The 17383-nt window shown below is 42.4% G+C and overlaps 1 protein-coding gene across 2 annotated transcripts in view; it reads left to right on the top strand.

Moving 5' to 3' along the window:
- Positions 1 to 17383, top strand: part of LOC309553391 (potassium channel subfamily T member 2-like) — a 422810-nt gene that overhangs the window by 274175 nt on the left and 131252 nt on the right. For both annotated transcript variants that reach the window (XM_082254566.1, XM_082254567.1), the window contains exon 9: positions 15279 to 15373. In XM_082254566.1, the coding sequence (XP_082110692.1) occupies positions 15279 to 15373 (95 nt within the window). The remainder of the gene's footprint in view (positions 1 to 15278; positions 15374 to 17383) is intronic.

Genomic DNA, 17383 nt, shown 5'->3' with positions numbered 1-17383 from the left:
CAAAAAGTGACTTGAGTAGAAGTACTAAAGTATTCAACATTTTTTGTACTTAAGTATTGCAAGTAGTTTTTTTTTTAAATTTTGCTACTCAAGTACTGAAAGTAAAAGTACCAGTAGTTTTGAAAAAAAAATTGCTACTCAAGTACTGAAAGTAAAAGTACAAGTACTGTGTTATGTAGTTATTAAAGAAAGAAGTCAAAAGTTTGAACATCATATTGTTTTTTACTATTTCAAATGCAGCTTTTATTTATACATACAGTAGCTTTTATTTTCGTATGCGCTGATAATACACATGTTTTGAGCTTCATGAAACCTGCCATCTACTGTTCTGGCAGTGGTAGTTTTTATAATAGTAATGAGTAACTATGCAGCACAAAAAAAAAATATCGGAGTAGAAGTATTGAAATCATCGAAAAAATGTAGTGAAGTAAAAGTGGAAGTAGGAGAAAAAAATTCTACTCTAGGAAAGTACAGATACCGCCTTTCCGTACTTAAGTACAGTAGTGAAGTAGTTCTACTTAGTTACTATACATCTCTGCATACAAATAAAGGCTCCTGTATGACAGGCTAAACAAGTATCTCATCCAATTACTATGTGATGCACAGGCCTCAAAATGTAAACAAATGTGAGCCAAATCCTACTTCATTTGTCCCTCACATGTTCCTTCTAGACACTACAGCTCCTTGTGAGAGGGTTTCAGCAACAGAGGCAGTGCTGCAAATCCAGAAAGCAGTGGACAATGCTGATAACCACGCCCCCTACAACATTTTTTATCCCACTGTAGTTCAAGCAAACACAGCCTACACGAGAGTGGCAACTTTGCTCGGAATCAAAGAGCAGTGCAGCATCCTTGCCACCGCACCTCAGGAAGCTGCACTGGGAGGGAGGCCTTCTTTTGTAGGACTAACAGGTATTTGTTCAACTTTGTAGGGGGTTTAGGAGAAAACTGTAAGTGCATATGCATTTGTAAATAAATGTTTTAATACCTAAATTTTTTTAAAGCAGAGTTCCAGTCATTTTTGTGTTTATTAAAAGTCAGCAGCTACAAAAAGTGTATCTGCCGACTCTTAATAAACACACACTCACCTGTCCCACGATCCAGCAATGCGGCTGCCCGAACTCTCAGTTCTCTCCCTCACCTCTCCCTGGCGCCGGCATCACAAGTGTGGGCACCCAGCTGTGACAGCTTGCAGCTTCACAAGGTGTGCACTGCGCATGCGCGAGTCGCCCTGCTTCTCCTTAATGGCCGGGAAATCTTCTGGGACCTGTGACGTGTCCCACAAGATTGCAGGAAGGGAGGGGGGGAGGAGATCTTCCGCTCGGATCACCTAGGCAGCCTGAGCGGAAGTGAGAGCTGGGTACCTGTCAAAACTAGGTACCCGCTCCCCCTCAAGAAAATAACATGCCAAATGTGGCATGTAAGGGGGTGAGGAGTGCTTAAAACAGAACTTCCACTTTTGGGTGGAACTCCGCTTTAAACTCTACTTAGCTAGGTGACTACCATCTATCATGTGGCATCCACTCCACCTTTACCCTGTTACCTTTTGAAAATAGGATCTTGAGATTTATTTGAAGGGAGGGGCCCTAACCCATGTATATTTTTTCCCATCGTTCACATCAATTGCTATGATTAATGGAAACGCGTAAGTGTTTGAGTGCTTTTAACCGCTGCTATCATTGTATACTTCAATAAAATTGTCAGTTTATTTGGACACAATCCAATGTGCTTACAACTAATCCCTTTCATCTGTAATTACCCCAGCGGAACTGGGCACTCATGCAGTCATTAAAAGAGAGAGAGAGAGTAGACTGCATTCCTGGGGTGAGCTGTCTGAGTTTTACCTTTCTGCTTTTCCATTGGACTGTCCCTGAAAACCAATAAACCATGATGTACAGAGACATGCAATGGAGCCAGGTCAATTAGAGTTTTATCATTAAACTATGGTAGCAGCAAAAACTCACAAAGCCATAAAAAAAAAAAAAAAATGAGAACCTTAAAAAAAAAAAAGCAAAGAACTATTTCTTCTATTGTCGGCTCCATATGCAGAGGATAATGAGCAGCCGCAGCCTAGTGCCGCAGGAACGCAGCTGTGAAAATCTCCCTTTTCACCTCCATCCTACTTGTATGTATGAATGTAAATGCAGCCTGAGGGAGAAGTTTCTCTCACCGGGCCGCGGTCTGTAGTGCTAATGAATGTGAAACACCCTGCATTCCCGCTTCTAATTGAGCCGTAGCTGTGCAGAATCTATTTATACGGTATGAGATCAATTGTGCGATACTCTGTAGCACAGTTCTCATCTGACAGGTGTCAGTGTGACTTAGCTCACCTGCAGCTGTAGAATTATGCTGGTCCTAAGTGATGTATTCTGATCGCTTCTATTAAGAACAATTAGACCTTTGGGCGGTCATTGTGCAGCATGGGCCAGATCCCCATGGTGCATTAGATAGCACCAGATTACTTTGGCTGTGCCAGAGCGCTAACGTGCTCAGGAAATAGTTACGCTGGCCATATACCAATAGAATTTCATTGTAAAATTTCAATTTCATGAACGTTTGATTTCCTAATGGTTATTTGGGTCAAATCAGCACATAAAAACAACCATTGTGAAGAGAAAATTAAAATGGATGATTGGAAATTCTTCTTAGAAAACAAAATTCTAACTGAGAATGTAGTTCATTCAGTAAAAATTGTGCATACAGTATTGCAATAAAACAAGTTTAATATGTCGGAGATTCCATTCAAATAGCAGGTCTGGATGAAATTTTAAGGGCTTTAAAGCGGAGTTCCACCCTAAAATTATACTTACCTCCATCTTCTCGCTCGGGGTCACCTGAAAAACAAATGGATAATCGCAATTTATTTATTTTTTTTACTTACCTGGTTTAGAAGAAAATATACTCACCTAACTTCCTCTTCCTCCCTTCGGCGGCCACGGCGATTCGTCACTTCCTGGCATGCAATGATTCCTGGGAGCTGAACGTCATCGCTCCCAGGAATCAATTCGCCTGCACCGGCCCCGACGTCAGTTCTGGTGCAAGCGCCGTCATACCTTGCTAAACAGCTTCTGTGCATGCCCAGAAGCTGTGCTGCGGCACCGGAAGTGACGGCGGGGCCGGTGCAGTGCATCGGGGGACCGAAGAAGACGGAAGAGGACACAGAAGAGGATCGCGCTGGCTTCAAGCTGCCCACACCTGAGATGGCAGCGCTGGACAATACATTTTCAAGGTAAGTATTTCTTCTTGCAGGTAAGTGCGACCCGGGACAGAGCAGAGGCTAGCCATTGTGGAATGCACTAGCCCTGACAGTCCCGGGGGTATTTTTATTAAAAAAAATGTCCCAGGGTGGAACTCCGCTTTAACCACTTCTGGACCGGGCCCTTTTTTACAAGTTAAAATAATTTTTTTTTTATAGAAAATTACTTAGAACCCCCAAACATTATATATTAGAGCTGCACGATTAATCGTATGAAAATCGCGATCTCGATTCACCCCTCCTGACGATCTGAACCTGACATATGCTCGATTCTTTGCATAGCTGCAGAGAGAACAGCTGTGGAAAAAAAAAAAAGCCTCCCGCAAACAAACGCCTATCAGCATTAGTCTCCCAGTAACTATAAACAAAATGATTACATTGTATCTTTTCCTTCCCTCTGCCAGGGAGAAAGGAAGTTTAACCTCTTAAAGACTAGACCTTTTTCTGACACTTGTTGCCTGCAAGTTAAAATCATTTTTTTTTGCTAGAAAAGTACTTAGAACCCCCAAACATTTTATATATTTTTTTAGCAGAGACCCTACAGAATAAAATGGCGATTGTTGTAATATTTTATGTCACACTGTGTTTGCGCAGCAGTCTTTCAAACGCAATTAATAGACTTTAATGAATAAAAAAAAAAACGTAACAGTAAAGTTATCCCAATTTTTTTTGTTACACAGAGAATCGTGAGAGAATTGTGATCTTTATTCCAAGCTAAAAAATCGTGATTCTCATTTTGGCCAGAATAGTGCAGCTCTAATATATATATATATTTTTTTTTTTTGGCAGAGACCCTAGAGAATAAAATGGAGATCATTACAATATTTTTTATCACACCATATTTGCGCAGCGGTCTTACAAACGCAATTCTTTTGGAAAAAATTCACTTTTTTTTAATTAAAAAATAAGAAATCATTAAAGTTAGCTCAATTTTTTTCTATTGATATAAAAAATGCAACTAATACTGTGTTAATCCACACAGGACAAACCGCACTCAGCAGCGCTGTGAACACATCACAAAACATTAAATCAATGTAAATAAATATAAATTATTATAAATGTCCACAATGTCAAAAGCAGTCTTTCTGATCACCAGTGCATCATTTAATAGTTGAGTGACATGAAGTCAGTGATTATGGGTTTAAATCAACAGTGGTACTCCCAATAGATGAAAAGATGAATCCTTCACCACACCTCCAGTGCATCCCTCTAAAATGGACACTTACGAGATGTGAATGAAACAGAAGCTTTTATTAAAACCGTTGCCTTTCAGCAAACTTCTCCCAACTCCTCTGGTTCTGTGATACCGATCATTACAGCCTGTGACTTCTTGTTTACACTCAAAAAGCCTCCCAGTTGCATGTGATCCAGACAACCAATAGGAAAAAACAGAAGTGGGGCACGGATAGTGTGATATCGTTTTTTTTTTCATTTATAGATCGATAAAACATACATCCACCCCCCCCCCCGTTTTAAATCTGCTTACATTGCATCCAAACAAATGAGTGTATACGTACCGCCAGTACACTGCCCAACTTTAGCTCTCCGCCCGCTCTCAGCATATACACAGCCTCCGATGTAAAACCACGGACTAGCGGTGAGCATACGCCCAGACGAGTTTCGTCACAAGGACTTTGACAATTTTTTTCTATAATGAGAGAGATAATGTTATGCCGAGTAAATAGATACCCAACATGTCATGCTTCAAAATTGCGCATGCTTGTGGAATGGCGACAAACATTGGTACTTTCAAAATTCCCATAGGCAACACTTTAAAACATTTTTTACAGGTTACCAGCTTAGAGTTACAGAAGAGGTCTAGAGCTCAAATTATTGCTCTCGCTCTAATGATCGCGGCGATACCTCACGTGTGTGGTTTGAATACCGTTTACATATGTGGTCGCAACTTACATATGGATTCGCTTCTGCGCGCGAGTTAACGGGGACTGGGCGCTTTCATATATTTTTTTCCTATTTATTTAATCTTTTATTTTTACACAGTTTTTTTCTAAAAAAAAAAATGTTCTTTATCACTTTTATTCCTATTACAAAGAATGTAAACATCCCTTGTAACACAAATAAGCATGACAGGACCTCTTTAATGTGAGATCTGCGGTTAAAAATACCTCACATCTCACATCTACACTAAAAAAGCAAAAAAAAAAGGTAATTTTTTTTCATGATGAAAAAAATGGGCTTTTTAAATCTGTTGCTAAGAAGCAACGTATGACGTTGCTCCGGTCCTCCAAGGCCATAGAGTCGAGTGGGGGCCATCTTGCCCTCACTCGACTTCCTGCCTGAGGGGACAGCAGATTGGATTGTTTTCCCCGCTACTGGCGGATCCGCTAAGCAGGGAAAATGACCAGGAAGCGGATGGAGGGGGAGGGTAATCCTGCGGTGAATCCACCGCTGGGACCACCCTTATGTTAAAGCGGTGTTCCTGGCACAAAAACGATATATTTTTTTTGTGCCCCTCCGCTAGTTCGAGATCAACTGAAAAGGAACTGGATAGTTATTTTTTTTTTTTGTTTACTCACCTTTTAATTGAAGATCGTAAATACTCACCTCAGAGTACTTCCTCCCTCAGAGCCGCGGCTCACCCCGTCACTTCCTGTGTCGCTATGATTCCTGGGAGCTGAGCGTCATCGCTCCCAGGAATCAATGCGATGGCACCGGCCCTGCTCGTCACTTCCGGGCGACGCCGCATTCCCCTGCTAAACAGCTTCTGGGCATGCCCAGAAGCTGTTTAGGAATGCGGCGCTGCACCGGAAGTGACGAGAGGGGCCGGTGCAGGCGCATTCTGGGACAAGAAGACGCGGAAGAAGACACAGAAGAGGACCGCGCCGGCTTCAGCTGCCCACAAGAGAGATGGAAACGCTGTGGAAGAAATTTTATAAGTAAGTATTTCTTCTAAAAGGTAAGTGCGAACCGGGACAGATCACAGGCTAGCCATTGTGGAATGTGCTAGCCCTGACTGTCCCGGGGTATGTTTATTAAAAAATGACATCTGTGCCCGGAACTCCGCTTTAAAGCGGACCGTCCGCGGTTTAAAAAAATACTGGGGTTATGGCAGCTATATTTAATGTCAAGGTACCGGCGTAAAACTGCGACGGGCCGTCCGTAAGTGGTTAAAGCAAGCCATACTTTATACAATTTTTGTACAATTTCTTTTAGATTTACCTTCAACTACACTATACTGTCAAAAGTATTGGGACACCTGTCTTCACACTTAATTCGGAGCGGCTCCCAGCAGGGGGTCCGGTGCGTCCCCGTGCACTGTTTCAGAACCAAATTTTCGACTAAATTCAGACTTGAAACTGACCAGAAGACGCACAGGACTTCCACAGCCGACACAAAGTTATGTGAACCCGGCTCCATTGAGAGCCGAGCACAGTCTCCTGTCATGCGAATTGGATGCGGAGAAACCGCATCCAATTTGCAACAGTGTGAACCCACCCTTACACACACATAAACTTTAATGGCATCCCAGTCTTAGTCCGTAGGGTTCAAAATTGAGTTGGCCCACTCTTTGCAGCTATAACAGCTTCAACTCTTCTGGGAAGGCTGTCCACAAGGTTTAGGAGTGTGTCTATGGGAATGTTTGACCATACTTCCGCAGGCACATTTATGAGGTCAGGAAATAATGTTGGACGAGAAGGTGTTCTATCAGGTTGAGGTCAGGACTCTCTGCAGGCCATTCAAGTTCCTCCATCCCAAACTTGCTTATCCATGTCTTTATAGACCTTGCTTTGTGCACTGGTGCGCAGTCATGTTGGAACAGGAAGGGGCCATCCCCAAACTGTTCCGAGAAAGTTGGGAGCATAAAATTGTCCAAAATGTCTTGGTATGCTGACGTCTTAAGAGTTCCCTTCACTGGAACTAAGGGGCCAATCCCTGAAAAACAACCCCACACCATTTTCCCCCTCCACCAAATGATTTGGACCAGTGCACAAAGCAAGGTCCATAAAGACACGGATGAGCAGGTTTGGGGTGGAGGAACTTGCCTGGAACTTGCCTGACCTGCAGTCGGGTTGAGTCCTGATCTCAACCTGACTGCAAGCCAGACTTTCTCGTCCAACATCAGTGCCCGACCTCACAAATGCCCTTCTGGAAGAATGGTCAAACATTTCTATAGACTAAACTAAACTATTAGACACTAAACCTTGTGGACAGCCTTCCCAGAAGAGTTGAAGCTGTTATAGCTGCAAAGGGTGGGCCAACTCAATATTAAACCCTACAGACTAAGACTGGGATGCCATTAACGTTCATATGCGTGTAAAGGCAGACGTACCAATACTTTTGAAAACATAGTACATGTAGTGCAATGAATAAAAAAGGAAACAAACAAGCACCATCTATGTGCAGTAGTAGGTAAAACCACAGGATTTTATTGTGCTTACATAAGCAATTCATAGGATGACTATACAATTAAAGCTCATCTATGATCCGCTCTCCGGGCCTCCGGGCTGTGTAACTCCTGCTAGAATGGATGGAGGGAGAAAACTCTGTACTGTCGTCCCTAAAAGGGTGTCTCCTGCAGAGAACTGGAGCCTTAGATGTGTAGCCACATGCAAGCTGCATCACTGGTGACGTCACGTTAGTGTCCCGTCCTGTACCCATAGGCCATAGTTCTCTGCAGGGGACACCCTTTTAGGAGTGCACGTATGCCATTTCCTCCTTCCATCCATTTGTAGTGAGAGTTACACAACCCGGATGCCCAGAGAGCGGAGGATAGATGAGCTTTACTTGTACAGTCATCCTTTGAGTTGCTTATGTAAGCGCAATAAAATCCTATGGTTTTACCTACTACTACACTTAGACTTAGACACTGCACTTGTTTGTTTTCTTTTTTATTGTTTGCACAGCATGGAGTTCTGCTTCTACTTTTTAGAACAAGCTGCCTGAAGTGCATGTACTTAATAGACTTTGGACTTTTTAAGGACTTCATAGACTTTTTTGTCTATTTTGAATTAACATACGCCCCTGGGTCTCTTGATATCACTGCGCTATATTTCCTCATTGTTTGTAGTGCAATGGCCTGCCTAACTGGATACAAATTGAAAGTGTTCATTAGGTTTGACCTCATTATATGTTTTTTGATAAATCTAAAGGAAAATTGTACAAGAATGTTGAATAATGTATGGCCAGCCTTAAAATTAAACGAAATAAACACACATGTGGTGGCCTTCATATTATATATAATCTTGCCAGAGGACGCATCATCCCTATTTGTGTAAATGAAAACCAAGGACACAAAGCAATTGGACTTTACATTTGCCTCCAATAGTAAACCCAACTCAGTAATAGAAATATCATCCAATTTTATTAATTCATATATTTAAAAAATTGCAACTTGTATGTGTCACAATTATTTTTAATATATGAATAAATAAAGTTGGATGATATATTTTTTAACTGAGTTGGATTTGTTTTTGGAGGCATATGTAAAGTCCCATTGCTTTGGTTCCTTGGTCTTGATTTAAGGCCCGTACACACGATAAGAAATTCGGAAGGGAAATTTCGTCCGACGACCGATCTGCCGATTTTCGGTGCTTTCGACAGCCGACTCCGACTTTTCGGCCGACAAAATCCTGATGTGCAGGCATTAAAATTTTTGTCCTTCGTCAACACACGTTCGGTTTTCGTCTCATTAGTACAGATTTTGACAGGGAAAAATCTTATGAGCAAGACTAAGCATGCTCAGAGATGAAAGAACACATAGAAAGCAATCCAACACATGACATCACTTCTGAAGTAGAATTTTGTCATACGGGAAAATTCGTATGAAAATAACCTCTACACTTTCCACATCAGACTAGCATGCCACAAAAAACGGACGACAGATCGTTCGATAATCTGATCGTGTGTACGGGGCTTTACTTAAAATAAAATTAGTTGACTCAATGATGGCAAGAATGTTTTAGTGATGACAATCAATTTTTCTACAAATGTGACAATTTAACTATGGTATGACTTTGGACACCACTTTGTAGTGCATCAGCTTTGGTCATACTGTAGTTCAGCTTACAAACCGGCTTCTGTGCTTCTAGTAAACAGCCCAACTTCAGGTTTGAAACTCTTAACTGGCCCCCTCACTCGCTTTTCAGAAGCTCAGGGTGGTTTGATGAAGCAGTTGCAAGGGAGCATATCTAAAACGCCTGTGTTCATACAAAGAGGGTTAAATGAAACTGGGCATCATTCATCCCAGAAAAAAAATGGTGGGTGTACAGTATTGGCAGTCAGCTTTCTTTAAAAGGGAGGCCTCAAATGTGCCCACAGAAACACCCAAAGGTTTGCACATAAAAATCGGTGAATATTTATTGTCATAGACAGCAGACATACAACCAGAGTTATATAAAGTACTCGAAACACATACTTGAGTAAAAGTACAAGTGCTCGATCAAAAAGTGACTTGAGTAGAAGTGGAAGTGCTCAATCAAAAAGTGACTCGAGTAGAAGTACTAAAGTATTCAACATTCTTTGTACTTAAGTATTGCAAGTAGTTTTTTTAAAAAATTTTGCTACTCAAGTACTGAAAGTAAAAGTACCGGTAGTTTTGGAAAAAAAAATTGCTACTCAAGTACTGAAAGTAAAAGTACAAGTACTGTGTTATGTAGTTATTAAAGAAAGAAGTCAAAAGTTTGAACATCATATTGTTTTTTATTATTTCAAATGCAGCTTTTATTTATACATACAGTAGCATTTATTTCCGTATGCGCTGATAATACACATGTTTTGAGCTTCATGAAACCTGCCATCTACTGTTCTGGCAGTGGTAATTTTTATAATTGTAACGAGTAACTATGCAGCACAAAAAAAAAATATTGGAGTAGAAGTATTGAAATCATCGAAAAAATGTAGTGAAGTAAAAGTGGAAGTAGGAGAAAAAAATTCTACTCTAGGAAAGTACAGATACCGCCTTTCGGTACTTAAGTACAGTAGTGAAGTAGTTCTACTTAGTTACTATACATCTCTGCATACAACAGGATATAGTCAAAGACTACGGGCATGGTACAAGAGATTGTCAGAGACTGTGGAAACGGTATAAAAGACAGTCAAAGACTGTGGACATATTGCAAGAGATGTTCAGAGATTGAGAACATGGTACAGAAGATAATCAGAGACTACAGAAATGGTACAGAAATTAGTCAGAGATTGCGGACATACTGCAAGAGATGTTCAGAGACTAGCGGTATGGAACAGAAGATAGTAGAGACTGTGGACAAGGCACAGGTGATAGTCAGAAACTGCGGACATGGTACAAGAGATGGTCAGAGACTGTGGACAAGCTGCAGGAGACTTTCAGAGACATGATAAAGAAGTTGTTAGAGACTGGATACATGCTTTAGGGAGCAGTCATAGGCTGGAGACATATTACATAAGACTGCTAAAAAACATTGCTATAACAGGACAATATGGAAACACTGATTAGTGTCTGCAGGGCCCCGAGGGCTGCACAAACAGTGCAAAAGGGCGCAAGGTCAGGCACCAGGAGTGTACAGGGTACAGCTTCAGAGACAGGGTGAGTATTGTAGGTAGTACTGTTTTTTTTTAACCGTAAGCTGGAATTGAACTTTTAATGGCTTGGTGTATTTCTATTACACTTTCTTACCATTTCTGTGCTGTCTTTGCCCTTTTCTCTTTTCATGAGTTTTTGTCTGACCTTTACGATCTTGCAGAGGGAAATATCAAATTTGGCATTCGTAATTTTTAAAGGGGTTTCGAGGTGCAAAAATGGGGAGTAACGATTAGTAAAGATCAAATCAGCAATGATCTCTAACAGTCCAATGTCCTCAGTCTCTGACTTGCTCTCGGGTATTAAAAGAAGACCACACTATATATATACAGTTTATATCGGTGCCATGCCCTGATCCAGGGGCTATGATGTTTGTATTAAGTAAGATCTGCAGAAGGCTCTTCTAATTATTGCTCATTACTCCACAAAAATGTAATAGTGGAATCATCTTGGTAAAATACAGTAGCTACGTTTCGGGTTCTGATCTGACCATTTCTCATGCCAGAGCTGGACGGGCTCTGTACCATCCCCCCAGTCTTCAAACACTTCTGTAACATGTGTGCAGTCTCAGATCATCTACTGTAGCCTACAGTCTCAACCACTTCTGTAACATCTGCAGTCTCAGATCATCTCCTGTAGCATGCCCCCAATCCCCAACCACTTCTGTAACATGTGCACTCTCAGATAATCTCCTGTAGCATGCCCCTAGTCTCCAACCATCTCTGTAACATATGTGCTGCCTCAGATCATCTCCCGTAGCATGCCCCCAACCTCCAAACATTTCTGTAACATATGTGCAGTCTCAGACCATCTTCTGTAGCATGCCCCCAGTCTCCAACCATTTTTGTAACATATGTGCAGTCTAAGGCCATCTCCTGTAGCATGCCTCCATTGTCCAACTGTTTCTGTAACGTGTGTGTAGTCTCTGATCATTTTTTGTAGCATGCCCCCAGTCTCCAACCATTCCAGTAACATTTCTTCAGTCTCAAACCATCTCCTGTAGCATGCGCTCAGTCTCCAACAATTTCTGCAACACGTCTGCAGTCTCAGACCATCTGCTGTTGCATACGCCCAATCTCCAACTACTTCTGTAATGTGAGCAATGTCAGATCATCTCCTGTAGCATGCCCCCAGTCTACAACCATTTCTGTAAGATGTGTGCAGTGAAGTCTCAGACCATCTTCTGTAGCATGCCTCTAGTCTCCAACCATTCCTGTAACATGTGTGCAGTCTAAGAACATCTCCTGTAGCATGCCCCCAGTCTCCAACCATGTCTGCAACACATCTGCAGTCTCAGACCATCTGCTGTTGCATACCCCCAATCTCCAACTACTTCTCTAATATTTGCAATCTCAGACCATCTCCTGTAGCATGCCCCCAGTCTCCAACCATTTCTGTAAGATGTGTGCAGTGAAGTCTCAGACCATCTTCTGTAGCATGCCTCTAGTCTCCAACCATTCCTGTAACATGTGTGCAGTCTAAGACCATCTCCTGTAGCATGCCCCCAGTCTCCAACCATTTCTGTAAGATGTGTGCAGTGAAGTCTCAGACCATCTTCTGTAGCATGTAGTCTCCAACCATTCCTGTAACATATGTGCAGTCTAAGACCATCTCCTGTAGCATGCCCCCAGTCTCCAACCATGTCTGCAACACATCTGCAGTCTCAGACTATCTGCTGTTGCATACCCCCAATCTCCAACTACTTCTCTAATATTTGCAATCTCAGACCATCTCCTGTAGCATGCCCCCAGTCCCCAATAACTTCTATAACATGTAAAGCCTTAGATCATCTCCTTTAACATGCCTCCAGTTTCCAACCATTTCTGTAACACGTGTGAAGCCTCAGATAATCTCCTGTAGATTGCCCCCAGTCTCTAACCACTTCTGTAACATGCGTGAAGCCTCAGATCATCTCCTGTAGCATGCCTGAAGATTCTAACATTTTTCTACAACAGTATTTACTCTGAATATTAATTGCAGCTTTAGTGAATTCAGGGACTACACTTGGAACTTAGGTTTAGTAAATTGATTATCAAAGCTATCAAATAATTAAAAACCAAGGGTGGTGTCTACCTTCCTTCACTCTCTGTCACAACATTTACTGCTACTTAAAGTTTTTATAAACCCTAACTGAATGATATTTAGTTTGCTGAAAAACTGTGTATCATAAACTGCCATTGATCTATATTTTTAAATAAAATATTGTTGTTACTTTTTTGTATCGGTTTTGCATCTCAGTACTGCTGGTCTCATTCAGCCTCTTTTATTTACTTCCAGTCTACATGTATGCATCCAGCAAGGTCTTGGGCAGCTAAGGCTCATTGGTGCATGCGGGGAGCAAAGGCAGGCCCTTGTAGTCCAATCCAATAGTTGAGCTCCTGTAGCTCAAACTGCTGATACGTTTAATGCTGGTTCCATTTGAAAGGTGTCAGAGCACACAGTGCATTGCAGTTTGTTGTGTATGGGGTTTGCATAGCTGAAGACCAGTCACGGTGCCCATGCAGACCTGTGTCCACAGCCAAAAGCACATACAATGGGCACATGAGCATTAGAACTGGACCACAGGAGCAATGGAAGAAGGTGACCTGGTCTGATGAATCGCGTTGTCTTTGGATGGTCGGTTGCGTGTGCATATGTGTTTTCCTGGGGAAAATATGGCATTAGGATGAACTATGGGAAGGCAAGCCAGCGGAGGCAGTGCCATGCTTTGGGCAATGTTCTGCTGGAAAACCTTGGGTCCTTCCATTCATGTGGTTATTACTTGACACCTACCACCTACCTAAGCATTGTTGTTGACCAATTACACCCTACAAACACACCCCACATACAAACAATATTTCCTGATGGCAGTGACTTATTTTAGCAGGATAATGTGCATTGCTGCACTTTATGCACAAAATGGTTCAGGAATAGTTTGAGGAACACAACAATAATTTTGCATAAAGTGGTAAAGTCTTCTATGTCACTGATAGTATATAATTCCTTACATCAGTCTTGTACAGTAGGGGTGTATGATTATTTCCAGAATTTTGGAATTATTGTTCTAGTAAAATCAAAGCAGAACTAAATGCATTCATTCAGCTGTTTCCCATAACAGTTACATTGAAGACATGCCATAAATGATAACTGTCAGTTGCTTGTGCTCTCAACAAAACTATCAAGCCATCACATGACTGGTGGCATAACTGATCACATGTGTATTACCATAGCAACTCCAGGTCAAATAGAAGCTAGGATGTACTGTAGCTTAGCTGTAAAGCGGGGGACAGCAAACTGTCGATCGGGATCAACCAGCCGACCGCGGGGAGCCGACAGGTGGATTGTGATCATGGCTCTGCCTCTCCCCAGCCTCCGACACTCTCACATTAACTGCAGGGCAGGAGGCAGCATGGTGCTGGATGGAGGATAGGAGCGGGAACTGCCTTGGTGATTGGTTGATAGTTGGTCCTAGCAACCATGATTAGAAATGGACAGAGGACACTACTTTGGGGGGGGGGGGGGGAGAGACAGAAGTCACTAGTTTCAGGGGGCAGAAGGTGCTATGGGGGTAGAGGACACTATAGTGGGGGGAAGGGGTGTGAAGGGGGCAGAGGACACTGTTTTTGGGGGGTACAGGACACTACTAGGGGGGTGATGTGAAAGGGAGCAGAGAACACTGCTTTGGGGGCATATAGGACACTACTAAGGGGGGAGGGGGGCAGAGAACACTACAGTGGGAGGGGGTGATGTGAAGGGGGGCAGCAGACACTGTGTTGGGGGGTACAGAACACCACTGTGGGGGAAGGGGGCAGAGTCAGAGAACATTGCTATGGTGGGCAGAGGACACTACAGTGGGGGGCGGCAGAGGGGCAGAGGACACTACTGTGGAGGGTGATGGGAAGGAGGGGGCAAAGGACACTACTGTGACACACTATGTGTTCTTCATTCCTTCTTTTAATTGCAAACTTGATGGTTTTTTGTTTTTTTAAAGAGTGCCGCCTAGTACCCTCCACTCTGCTTGCCTTCATGTTATCTAGATAGATCCCAACGCTGAAAGGTAGCCTACCCCTACTGTAAAGGATAGGAAAGTTTAGTTCCACTTTAATTAAATGTATGAGTAGGGACTTCTTAGGTAGGTTCAGGGCCATGTCATTGAGATACAGAAGGAACTAGGTGGAGTTGTTAGGAGGTTATACTGTATTTAGTATATATTAGTTAAAAATATAACAAAATGATGTTTGAATGGACACATAATTGCCTGGAGGATGGTAGTATTTGCCTGAGGTTCTGCTTCAAATATTAGAAACAGTATGTTGCACTGTGTATTTCTCAAATGTTTACACAGTTTCTATAAAAGAAGAGGTGGGCGCCAGTTGTGTTGACGCTTCAAGCAGTTTAGTGATTACGTTCGCCGCCGCTTGCCCTTTTCAAATGCCGGGCTGACATGTAGAGTGAAAGCAGAAGATTATATACATTGTGCTGCCTTATTCATACTGCCCATCATTTACATATCTTCTTTCTCTGCCAGAATGACCTGCACCGTGCCATCCAGAGGACTCACTCTGCCATGTTTAATCAAGTCTTCATCCTCATATGCACCCTTATCTGCCTCATGTTTACTTGGTAAGTATGCCGAGATATCATGTGACTGTTCTTTATCTGCATCCGTGAATGCATAGATATGACCTGTGGTAGCACATTTGTAAATGGCACCTCACTTTCCCGGTAGCTAATCTGTCAGCTATTGTTATCTTTAAAGTGGACCTGTAAATTTATATTCCCAATACAACTGAAAAAAGACAACAGTAGAAAAATAGACCTTGCTTGTTTCTCCCCCAGAAAATCTGGGCAGTTCTTTTTTTCTTCTTTTTCTGGGGCAGCATTTTTCAATGGGGGGGTTGCTGTTGCACCCTGAGGTACCGTCTAAGTCTGACAGGGGTGCTGCACTGCCCTGGTATTTTTACACAGTGTCATTCATCTCCATGGCACAGGCAAGCTGTCTGCCAGCACCATGAAAATTCATGACACCAATCCAGATCAGGTGGCATTTAAGGCAGCCCCAGCATTCAGAAGCAGACTGAAGTCCTTCTTCTTCTTGACCTGCTCTGCCTGTCGTTGCCATGCTGCCACATCTGGACTGAAGTGAAGATCAGAAGGTAGAACTCCTATGAGAAAGAGGGAGATTTAGGATTCTGATGTGAAGGGGAAAAGCTGAAGATTCTGATGTGAAGGGGGGTGGGGGGCAGGATTTTGTTGTGATAGGGCAGGGGGCTGAGGACTCTGATGTGAAAGGAGGGGACCAAGGACTCCAATTTGAAAGGGGGGGGGGGACTCTTATGCGAATAGGGGAGGAAGGATGTGAAAGAGGGGGGGGACTGGGGATTCTGATTTGAAAGAAACTGAGGAGTCTGAGTCTGAAAAGGGGGCTTCTGATGTGATGGGGGAACTCTGATGTGAAGGGGACCCCATTTTAGACTGGGGTGTCCTGAGATTAAACAAAAGTTTAAAGGTCAAATGTTGAGAAGCGATCTTTTAGGGCAGGGGTCTCCAAACTATGGCCCTCCAGTTGTTCAGGAACTACAATTCCCATCATTCCTAGTTATGTCTTTGAATGGCAAAGTTTTACAATGCCTCATGGGATGTGCAGTTCTACAACAGCTGGAGGTCCACAGTTTGGAGATCTGTGTTCTAGGGGATGATCCAACCCAGAGTAAGACTTACCCTTCTCCATGGTCCCGCAGTTTTTCTCCCTGCCAGGTTTAGTTGTAATGCTTGGTACCCCAAAAGAGCTCCTATTACTGTATAAGAAGATAACCTGAGTAATCCTTACTTGTCTTGAAGAACAATGCTTCCATGACTATGTGTTATGTGACCAATACCAAGGCATTAACCACTTGGTGCAGAACGATGATGTTTCAGGAAATGTGGCCAACCAGTAGGTCTGCTTAAGTGCCTGTGTCGGCAGTCTTTGGGCTTGTGGTGATGGCATTAGTATGAAATAAGTTTGAGACACTCATGAGGACATTCAGAAATCATGAATGTTTAACAAATAAAGCCTGATGACAAATGACCTGATTTTGAATTGCTTTAAGCACGTTTTGCATTCCTATAGACTTGAATAGGAATGTAAAATTGGAAGCAAACAAAAGCTCATCGACATAGGTCCTAAAGACTACACCTCCCCTTCAACACTTACATCATTGTTGCAGTGGGAACTGGCTTCCTGAAGTTTAGCTAGTCTACATATATCCTTTTGCCTCTTGGTCCAGTTGGCCAAATCAAACCTCCAGAAGTGATCAAGCAATTTTACTCAGTTGAATATATACCTCTTTGTCCAAGTTTCTGGAAAATAAATCTATATATTGCTTTAAGTGCACACCTTGGAGGAGAATACATTTTTTACTGGTAACACAGAGAGGTCACACGTTCCATCACACCTGCTTGTACTATATATTGTTTGCTGTCACGTTGTTGCTTTTTGCTCCACCCTTGCTGGCTGACCCAGTTTTCATCACACAGTAAAATTCACATTTTTAAATTTAAAAGTTATAAAAATAAATCTCAGAATCATATATAGTCTGAAAGTAGAGATGTCTTACATTCCATACCCAATAGTACTCTCGATAATGTTTT

This window comes from Pelophylax lessonae (assembly GCF_965119305.1).
Source record: "Pelophylax lessonae genome assembly, chromosome: 4".
Taxonomy (NCBI): domain Eukaryota; kingdom Metazoa; phylum Chordata; class Amphibia; order Anura; family Ranidae; genus Pelophylax; species Pelophylax lessonae.
This window is presented reverse-complemented; position numbering and strand designations above follow the sequence as displayed.